Here is a 10546-nt window from a genome sequence, read left to right on the forward strand (position 1 = left end):
GTGATCTGCCTGCCTTGGCCTCCCAAAGTGCAGAATATTTCTTGATTTGAAGAATTATTTGGCTCAGTACTTATATATTCTTCAAAATTTTAAATTTTTTCCATTGAGTCAGATTTTTCTCATGCATATCTATAGCCATGTTGGCTTGATCATGGCTCCTAAAACTTTATAGTACTAAAAATAAAAATCATCTATTCATTACATATGCAATAATATCAATGGCAATTAAGAATCACATTTTGGTCATTTGTAGGGTGCTCCTGGCAATCGTGGTTTTCCAGGCTCTGATGGTTTACCTGGGCCAAAGGTGAGGTTGCCCTGTCAACGTTGATACTTACGTGGGGGGTGCTCCAGAAGATGCCATTTTTCAGCACGGTGATCTAGCTATGACCTGTATGGGCTGAGATCCAGAAAGGAGATGGATACAGATATCAGGCCTAACCCCAATTCTCTCTTGTGTAATTCCTGTATTAAGAGGCATAGGGGAGAAGGATGCTAGTTGGAGGAATGTGGTGACAAAATTTTGTATGTTATATTAGTTCCTTGATTTGGATGTTATATTAGTGCCTTGATTTGTAAAACAGTAATTTTACTTCGACTTGCTTTTGTTTTTCTATCCTCTTTTTCTTCATGCATCTGCTTTGCCTCGGTACAGGGTGCTCAAGGAGAACGGGGTCCTGTAGGTTCTTCAGGACCCAAAGGAAGCCAGGGGGATCCAGGACGTCCAGGCGAACCTGGGCTTCCAGGTGCTCGGGTAAGCATGTAGCAAGTGTTTGCTACATCAGCGGGGAGAAGTGCTCCTGAGCATGCATTGAAAGGGTTTTTGTTTGTTTGTTTTTAAATTTAGTTTGTTTTTACAGTTTAGAACATTTCTTTGTTTTTATGGTTTTGATCCAATTCATTATTTTAAAAAATACTGATTTGTTATTTTTATCGTATATAGAAAACACGGTAACTTCTAGTCTCTCTTTCTCAAAGGAGTATGTATTAATAGCTTTATCACTTGGCATGAGAAAAAAATCCTGTTTGTCAAATTGTATAACTTTACTTGTTAGCAAGTAAAGAATTTATAAATATTTGTAAATATACTTTCATAGCACTATAGCAAGTAAAGTAATTTTGGCAGAGAAATTCTGACAAATTTTATTTTAACAATACATCACTTAAAAATTTATTTGATTTACAGAACTGTCATTCTATTCAGTTGACAAAAAAGCAACACTAGTTTTACTCTTAAGAATCTTTACTTCAGCTGCAGGTCAGCAACAAACTGACAGTTGCTTTTTTATTTTCAGGGTTTGACAGGAAACCCTGGTGTTCAAGGTCCTGAAGGAAAACTTGGGCCTTTGGTAAGTAATTTAAACATAAGTCCACAACCACTAATATTTTTCAATAGACATGCAACTTAAATGATATTTATTTGAGGTTAATGCTTTTGATTATGTGGATGCTGGTCATATTGACATACTTAAAATACCTTCTGGAAGCATATTCTTCGAATCTGTTTCCAAGTTGACAAAAATGTAGATTAAATTTTACTAAGATAAATGTTTGAGATTGAAATTGCTTCCCTACCTGACATCAGTGAAAAAGTTAAAATGATATAGTTTTTAATACTGGTGAAATTTGTCTATTAGCAATATTCTCATTTTTGATATTCTTTTTATTTAAGAGATAAGTAGTATGAATTTTGACAACTTATATATTCTAAGATCTTCCCTTATCCTGCAATGCAAAATACAAGTCCTGAATTTTCATTACCACAAACCAGAGTAAATGAAAGAAGAAAGATTTCCCCTATTAATATGATTGTCAGGAGACATGATGAGGAAGCTTATGTCTAGAATAAGAATAAAATATCTCTTCTAGTTACTTAAAATACTTCAGTGTTTTTTAAGAAAAACCCATTCAACTGTCCTGATCCTTTAACATGAAAATTCAAGATAATTTAAAATTTATATAACATCATAGTAAGCAAATGCAAGTGACACTTTGGATGATGGGATATTTAGAAAAACTTACATGAAACTTACATGACTCCTGTCAATTCCATAGGGTGCTCCAGGGGAAGATGGCCGTCCAGGCCCTCCAGGCTCCATAGGAATCAGAGGGCAGCCTGGGAGCATGGGTCTTCCAGGCCCCAAAGGTAGCAGTGTGAGTACAGTGTATAATATGTTTGCCACTTCATCATGATCCTCATTTGGAGGAGGTATGTTTTTGACAAATTGATGGAATTTTACAAAAGTTTCATTTATTCTTCAGGGTGACCCTGGGAAACCTGGAGAAGCAGGAAATGCTGGAGTTCCTGGGCAGAGGGTAAATATACATTTTCTGCTAAAGAAAAATAATATAAGGACTATTTAAATTCTCATGGACTCATCTCACAAATATCTGTGTGTAATACTAGGGAGCTCCTGGAAAAGATGGTGAAGTTGGTCCTGCTGGTCCCGTGGGCCCGCCGGTATGTGATTGTGTGTGTGTGTGTGTGTGTGTGTGTGTGTGAGAATATAAACACATTGCATTTTTCAATGATGTTTATTCAAGACTTATGCATAAGTTTCAGGGAAAGTGAGTAAGAATATATGGGAATGAAGAATTTCTGTTATACCTTCTCTTTTGATTTCTGTGGTATAGTGTCTTCTGCCTTTTTAAATATAATGATTAATCTTTTCTCTTTCCTTTTTTTTTCTTTTTTTTTGAGATGGAGACTGACTCTGTCCCCAGGCTGCAGTGCAGTGGCGCAATCTCGACTCACTGCAAGCTCCGCCTCCCGGGTTCAAGTCATTCTCCTGCCTCAGCCTCCCTAGTAGCTGGGACTACAGGTGCCTGCCACCACACATGGCTAATTGTTTGTATTTTTAGTAGACATGGGGTTTCACTGTGTTATCCAGGATGGTCTCGATTTCTTGACCTCGTGATCCGCCCACCTCGGCCTCCCAAAATGTTGGGATTACAGGTGTGAGGAGGTTGCACCTTTAGGAGGTTTACCTAAAGGTAGGTAAACCTACCTTTAGGAGGTTGCAGTGAACTGAGTCTGACTGCAAAAGTTTTTATATGTCACAGTCAAAGAATATATCAACTAAGGAAAATAGTATGTAACAAATATTTTTTATAAAATATTTTATTTAAAACATTTAAATACTTAATTATCTACCTTCTCTCAATAATGCATCTCACAAAAATTTATTTAAGGCCAGGCATGGTGGCTCATGCCTGTAATCCCAGCAATTTGGGAGGCCAAGGTGGGTGGATTACCTGAGGCCAGGAGTTCAAGACCAGCCTGGCCAACATGGTGAAACCCCGTCTCTACTAAAAATACAAAAATTAGCCAGGCATGGTGGCATGTGCCTGTAATCCTAGCTACTCAGGAGGCTGAGGTGGGAGAATCACTTGAACTTGGGAGGCGGAGGTTGCAGTGAACTGAGATCACACCATTGCACTCCAGCCTGGGCAGCAGAGCAAGACTCTGTCTCAAAAAAAAAAAAAAAAAAAAAATTAAGGTATTTTTTTAGGTGGTAAAAGGAATAATACTTATTCTTTGAGGTCTATTTTCATTTTAGGAATTTAAAATGAAGTGTTTATCAGAAGTATTTTGGCGTATTTATTTGTTTTGAGGTGGGGCAGTTTAAATATCTTTCTAAAATGTTAGCTTTGCTTTCTTTAGTCATTCTGGTTTTGAAGTCTTGATAAATAATTCTTAAGACATTCAATAAAAATATTTTGTTTTTAGATTAGATATACAAAAGTAATGGATTTTCCTATATTCAATCCAATTTTCCCATAAGTTTACAATTGGCTCCAGACATTTAAGTTTGGGTCAAAAAATAAATACATGTTATCAGTCACTTCACTGGCTTTAGAAGCTATTTTCTCACCTCCAGAGACTTCAAACAATACCATTTGCTTACTGTTGATACTAGTTTATTACCTGGCTAAAGAGAAGAACATGTGATTGGAAGAAATACAAAGAAATATCAGTACTTCTAGTGGTTCATATAGAGAGGAAGCAGACAAAGATCTGGCTATATTCACGTTTGTTTTTCTCCTTCACAACTTAGGGTCTAGCTGGTGAAAGAGGAGAACAAGGACCTCCGGGCCCCACAGGTTTTCAGGTATGCACTAATTTGGTTTTCCATTTCATCTTCCATTAACTAAAATGCTATTTTTAAAAAGAAAAAAAAATATGGTCAGAAGATTTGAAATTCTACAATTTTCAAAATGTCATCCGTCTTTTAGTAGATAGGATAGACATTTGGATAAATCAAACATTTTTGTTCGGAGTAAAGGAATGGACTTCTAAAAAAACTAATCAAACCTGCAAATTATGAACAAAACAAATAAAAAATAACAAAAAAGTAATAAAAAGATATCAGGAATAAAATATTTCTGATATCTCAACAAAGTTTATTCAGCCATTTTAAGGCTGATCTAATTTTTTTGGCACAGTGACTAGAATTTTTTATTGAACAAATTTTCATAATTTATCTACATATATCAGTACATACATTATTTAATAGGAGGATGATCATAATTTGTAAAAAAAAACTTTCCGGACTGACTTTAAATAATATTCTTGCAGTCTAAAATGTTGTTCACAGAGCCATAAAAACTCTACAGATATGAAAACCTCCTGTTACATTATCTCTTTTTTTGCTAAGTGTTGTACTGATGAAAATACAATCCTATAAATTAACTAGCTGTTTATTTTGTTGGTAGTTTGTTTTTAATGCTTCTGAACAATATTTTTTGCTTAAAATGTCTGAACAATATATTTTCCTTGAAAATATAGTCTTGGAGACTCCATGAATTGTAAAAGTTAAACTGTTAACACTGGTAGCCTATTGCACTTTCACAGATTGATTCACAATTTTATTTTCTTACTTTTGTTTTAGGGGCTTCCTGGTCCTCCAGGGCCTCCTGGAGAAGGTGGAAAGCCAGGTGATCAAGTAAGTGTTGGAATAATCATAATGGCAACACTAAACATTGCTGGCTCAATTATCACTTTTTATGTGTGAGGCTCTGTTGTGCTTTCCTTTACATACATTATCTCTTTGAGTTCTCAAAGCAGCCCTGTGTACTGGGTACTATCATTACCTCCATTTTATAGATGAGGAAAATGGGGCATACAGATGTTAGATAACTTTCCCAAAGTCACAAGATTAATAGATTTGAACCCAGGTCATCTGCTTCCCAAGATGTGTTCTTAACCACTTTATATAAACAATTATGAACAAATACTAACAATTTTATTCTGTCATTTTCCTGGCACATAGATTTATTTATTTTTCTTTGAGTGATTCATTTGTTCATTTAACCATTTAATAAATATTTGCTGAGCACTCTGTGTGCTTGGCTCTACAAAACACTGGCCTGAACCAGCTGAACAAAATGGATTTGGACCTTGCTGTCCTTACAGTAAAGTAGGATTCAGAGACTATAAGACAATTACAATAATAGCATGCTCTAAATGCTATGATAGGGGAGGTACTGTGTTTATGAATAAGACTTGGGGGGTTTAGGAAAGGTTTTCTAGACAAAATAATATCTTGTATGAGATCTGAGGGATGAATGATGGTAAAGATGAAGGAGGCAAGATAGGAAAAACCTCCAGGAAATGAGACAAGCTTACAAATCAGAGTGGGTAATGTAATTTGGGGAAAATAGAAAGGGGACTGTGTAGGGGTGAATCAGGGACCTGATTATGGAGGGTTTTAATTTGATTCTAATTTGTTCTTCATCAGTAGAGTAATGGGAAGCTAAGGAAGGGTTTTTAGGCCTGGCACAGTGACTCACACCTGTAATCCCAGGACTTTGGGAGACCGGAGCAGGTGAATCACTTGGCGTCAGGAGTTCAAGACCAGCCTGGCCAACTGTCTCTACTAAAAATACAAAAATTACCTGGGCATGGTGGCACATGCCTGTAATCCCAGCTACTTGGCAGGCTGAGGCAGGAGAATCACTTTAATCCAGGAGGTGGAGGGTGCAGTGAGCCGAGATCAAGCCATTGTACTCTAGCCTGGGTGATAGAGTGAGACTCCGTCTCAAAACACAAAACAAAACAAAATAAAACAACAAAAAACGAAGGGCTTTTAAGGAAGGAGTAATATGATCAGATTTGGCTTTTAGGGAGATCAGGCCACAATGAGGACAGTCCATTTCGGAGAATAAGATTGGAGACCTATTTGATAAAGTTATCATCTTCATCAAAGAAAGAAATTTCAAACTGACAAACTTTCTTTTATGTAAGAACAAACTGAAACTTTTAATGTAGACATGACTGCACTAGTTTGAACACACAATACTAGTAGAGTGCTTTGTCCATATTATGGGCTCAAGAAAGATTTACTAAATTGAGTAGAATTGAATTGGTTCTATTTAAAAGATAACTCTTTAGCCCTTTTTGTATAACTTTTCTTTATTTAAGCTTTTTCATCTTCTATTAGTTAAAAAAAAAGACATTTAGATTTTGTTGCCTCTAAAAAACTAACAGTCTATCGTTGTGAAATAGTATTTTGCATATTCTCATTGCCAAAAATCAAACATTCAGGTATAATACAAAGTTTTTTGGAAAAATGTTTTCATCTAAAACATGTAATATTCCCTCATTTATAAAAATATACATACTTTTCTTTCTTTAAATTGTTGGCTTATGCAACCTTCTAATGGCACATTAATAGAAAATAGGTGTATGACCTGGAAAGTTTTCTGATAAATGCCTAAACTCAAAGCTCTTGTTCCATTAAAGAAAAGAAAAAATGTGTTTATAGGGTGTTCCTGGAGATCCTGGAGCAGTTGGCCCATTAGGACCTAGAGTAAGTACTTTAATCTTCATGATTAATTTTGTTTCCCACTGGCTTCAGTTTTAAAAGGTATCTTTAAAAATCTTAAACTGGGATTTATTTGAAATGTAAATTCTTTGACTGGATAAAAATCAATTTTGTGAGAAATATTTTGTGCTATGAAGCTAGCATATCCTTACTTGAAGTTTGTTTCTTATCACTGAATTGTAAAATTGAGATTTAGTAATGTCTCATTTCTAAATTTTTCACCAGTAGAAGCCATTTCTCAGAAACATTTTAAATTATTTTTAGATCAAGTGTTGAGATTATTTGACATCACAATTTTGTGCTAGGGAGAACGAGGAAATCCCGGGGAAAGAGGAGAACCTGGAATAACTGGACTCCCTGGTGAGAAGGGAATGGCTGGAGGACATGGTCCCGATGGCCCAAAAGTAAGTGTCATAGTGATCTCAGTGTTTTAAAATGCTTTAAAATTACTGCTCAATAAACGCATGATGGTGCAAGAGTGCATTTGTCTTGTTTTTGAAAGATAATTTGATTATATCATTTTCTTCTTCCACAAATATTTAATGAGCACTTACTAGGCTTTTTCCTTGCAACTAAAATGTCAGCTAAAAAGAAGACTCTCTTCTGTGATGGGGATTGTGGTTTAGTGCACATGGTAATAGATTTCCATATACAAACACATTCCTAATATTTATGTACATTTTATTAGTGGCTTCTATGAATAAGCAGAGGAAAGAAATAGAAAATTATGTAATTTATTAAGAGGCTTTTCTGATAATATGCTCCATTTCCCTTGTGTCAGGTTTCACAGTTCTGCTTACTACATATGTGAAAATATAGAACTTTTGAAATCTGAAAATACAATGCATCATAAGGCAGAAATGTGTGCCATTTAGTGACTGGTAGAAGATGATGTGGCCAACTTCAGTATAAACAATTGAAGTAGAATTTTTCATGATCATGTGACATGAGACCCCTTATTGTTTTCAGGATTTAGAGTGATTGATACGGTCTACTACAATTTAGATACTATATTAGCCTGAAAACCAGGTTTATATCAAATATCAGTTTTATTAAAGAGAGAATGAAATATTTCTCAAATTGTAATGTCTTTCTTTCTTAGTATCTTCTATTATGTTGCCAACAGAAGGAAAAAAAGGCAACTCTATCTTTTTTATTTGAAATAGTGTTCAATTGCCTCTTAAGAGAAAAGTTAAAAATATAAACCACCAATCAAAAAAGCAAATCTGATTTTTTTAATTTCAAAAAAAATCAACTCACTCAGAGAAACTTTCTCAGATGAAAAATATAAGCACTAAGTTGAACTACCTGAAATTGCTGACAGCTATTTTTGACCCACTAAAAAGCAATTTCATCAGTTTAATCTTAATATATTGGTATGGTCACTTAATGTTGGTTCATTTTAGGGCAGTCCAGGTCCATCTGGGACCCCTGGAGATACAGGCCCACCAGGTCTTCAAGGTATGCCAGGAGAAAGAGGAATTGCAGGAACTCCAGGCCCCAAGGGTGACAGAGTAAGTACATTTTTTTTTTTTTTTTTAGTTCATTTATTCAGACTTTCTACTGAAAATGATTTCCTGAGGAGGCTTTTATTTCTACCATCCTGAGTCACTAGTCATTCATTTATTCATTCTTCTAATAAATATTTACTGAGAAAGTGCACAGTGTGAGGCACCATCCCAGGTTGAACTGGATACAACTAGGAAAATTACAAATAGCCTTCACTCTCATGAAACTTACACACAAGTGTGGGAAAGAGACAATTAAATGAATCAATTGTATTTTGTGTGTTTTTCCAGGGTGGCCTAGGAGAAAAGGGTGCTGAAGGCACAGCTGGAAACGATGGTGCGAGAGTAAGTATAAACATTCCTTTTCTAGCTGGGCTAGGAACCAACATTACAGTATCATAGGAGTTTGCCAGAACTTTCCAAAATAAAGTCAATCATGTTTCCTTGGTAGTCAGGAGTTGGAGAATAATGGCATGTGAGATCTGCTGTGGTTCAACCATGGGTTATTCATTTTGCTTGCCCTGAATTAAATGAAACTTAAATAAAAACATATTTATTGTGCCTATGAGATAAGTGCCTTAAGGGGGTGGGGGCCCTCTTTATCTTTCTCTATCATCTTTTTATTTCATGCACAAGGTTTATTTCTGTTAAAAAGCTAATCTAGTGAGCTGGCCAATACCTCGTTCCAGCATAGACAAGTAGAGCTTTGTGGAGTCACCAAAGTTATGATAAATGTTTCTCAGTATATTGGATGTTGGGGTGAGAAATTTACTGCACAGTGAATTATCATTAATGTTATCATTAGTAAAGAGTTTGAATAAGCAGAATGTCAAGAAGGATGGTTGCCCTCAAAGCATTGTTTAATGTCATGTCAGAAATTGGCATTTAACAAGCATTAGGTCTTTGAAATTAGAATGCATTTACAATTCCAAGGACAGTCAGACTCAAAGGACAATGTATTTTCAGACATAAATGATTTCTTCATGTAAGAGTGGCTAGTCACAATGGCTTAAACATCTGTCATTTTTTGGAATAGTGCCTGATATTTGACTAATGGTTTCTGTTTCAGTATGACATGGTTTTCTGTTAGTTGTCATGTGTGCCCTGGCAATAGCAGTTGTAACATAATAAAAGAGAACTGCTATTTGGTTCTGCACATTGAGTCATTGTTAATACATTGGTTATAATAGCTTTAGATTAAGGAAATACAGTGAAATGTAGCAGAAAATTTTCATCTTAAGGGTAATTAGTCCTTTTTATGCAAATTTAATTAAGGATGCACCACTTTTTTAAACAAATTATACACAAAAGATATACCTTCCCTTTTAGTTAAATCTAATATTTAATTTAATATTTCAAAAATAGTCAAGTAAATCTGGTATATTTTTAACATTTTACATATGAATGTCCTGGAATGCATAAGTAGTGCAGTACTATTTATAGGAATAATGCATTGGCAGTTTGTTTTAAGGGAAAATCCAAAATACATATCTATTCTGCCTATGAACTAACTTTGAAATTGCAATGTGATAGGATCAGGAAGTAAGCAATGACTGCTTTATTTTTAATGAGGACACTACATTGTTTTAGGAAAGAAGCAGAGCAAAGCACTTACTGTAATCTAATAGTAGGGAAAAAATGAATAACATGTTTTCTCTGTATAAAATATCTATAAACATAAGTAATGAGGTGATATTTATATTTCATCAAATCCTTTAAAGAAGTATATTACATAAATTATTGGAATGATATCATTCCATTGTAGATCCAGAAACTATAAGAACACAGATTTCTTATGTTCTTGTCAAAACTATAAAATTAAAGTCATTTTTGTTCCTTAAGTTTCTTCAGTTATACATACAGAAATTAAACGATGAAAGAATATTTGGGTTGCACATGAAGAGGCAATACACAGTTATAAAATAGAGAACTTGTTTTAGAGAGGACTCCAACATTCCCGCAGTTTGAAGATTGTGATTACGCCTCAAGAAGACTCAGGTTGTGTCCCCATGTGTTAGCTGTACTATCCTTTAAGTGTTAGCTCTCCTATGCCCATAAATCTCAAAGCAGCTGGGGTTTTGGGCTGTAAATTTTAGCCACTTTTCCTTTTCATCTCAAAAGAATGAAGAAAACTGGTTGGGCGCTGTGACTCACGCCTGTAATCCCAACACTTTGGGAGGCTGAGGCCGGCGGATCACGAGGTCAGGAGAT

The 10546-nt window shown here is 35.1% G+C and overlaps 1 protein-coding gene across 1 annotated transcript in view; it reads left to right on the forward strand.

Moving 5' to 3' along the window:
* COL5A2 (collagen, type V, alpha 2) overlaps positions 1–10546 on the forward strand; it is a 145649-nt gene that overhangs the window by 112439 nt on the left and 22664 nt on the right. Inside the window, exons 24-35 of the mRNA XM_011936475.1 lie at positions 254–307; positions 656–754; positions 1296–1349; positions 2056–2154; positions 2263–2316; positions 2408–2461; positions 4059–4112; positions 4893–4946; positions 6768–6812; positions 7133–7231; positions 8234–8341; positions 8627–8680. Coding sequence (XP_011791865.1) covers positions 254–307; positions 656–754; positions 1296–1349; positions 2056–2154; positions 2263–2316; positions 2408–2461; positions 4059–4112; positions 4893–4946; positions 6768–6812; positions 7133–7231; positions 8234–8341; positions 8627–8680 — 828 coding nt within the window. The remainder of the gene's footprint in view (positions 1–253; positions 308–655; positions 755–1295; positions 1350–2055; positions 2155–2262; positions 2317–2407; positions 2462–4058; positions 4113–4892; positions 4947–6767; positions 6813–7132; positions 7232–8233; positions 8342–8626; positions 8681–10546) is intronic.

Source organism: Colobus angolensis, unplaced genomic scaffold (assembly GCF_000951035.1).
Source record: "Colobus angolensis palliatus isolate OR3802 unplaced genomic scaffold, Cang.pa_1.0 Scaffold153, whole genome shotgun sequence".
NCBI lineage: Eukaryota > Metazoa > Chordata > Mammalia > Primates > Cercopithecidae > Colobus > Colobus angolensis.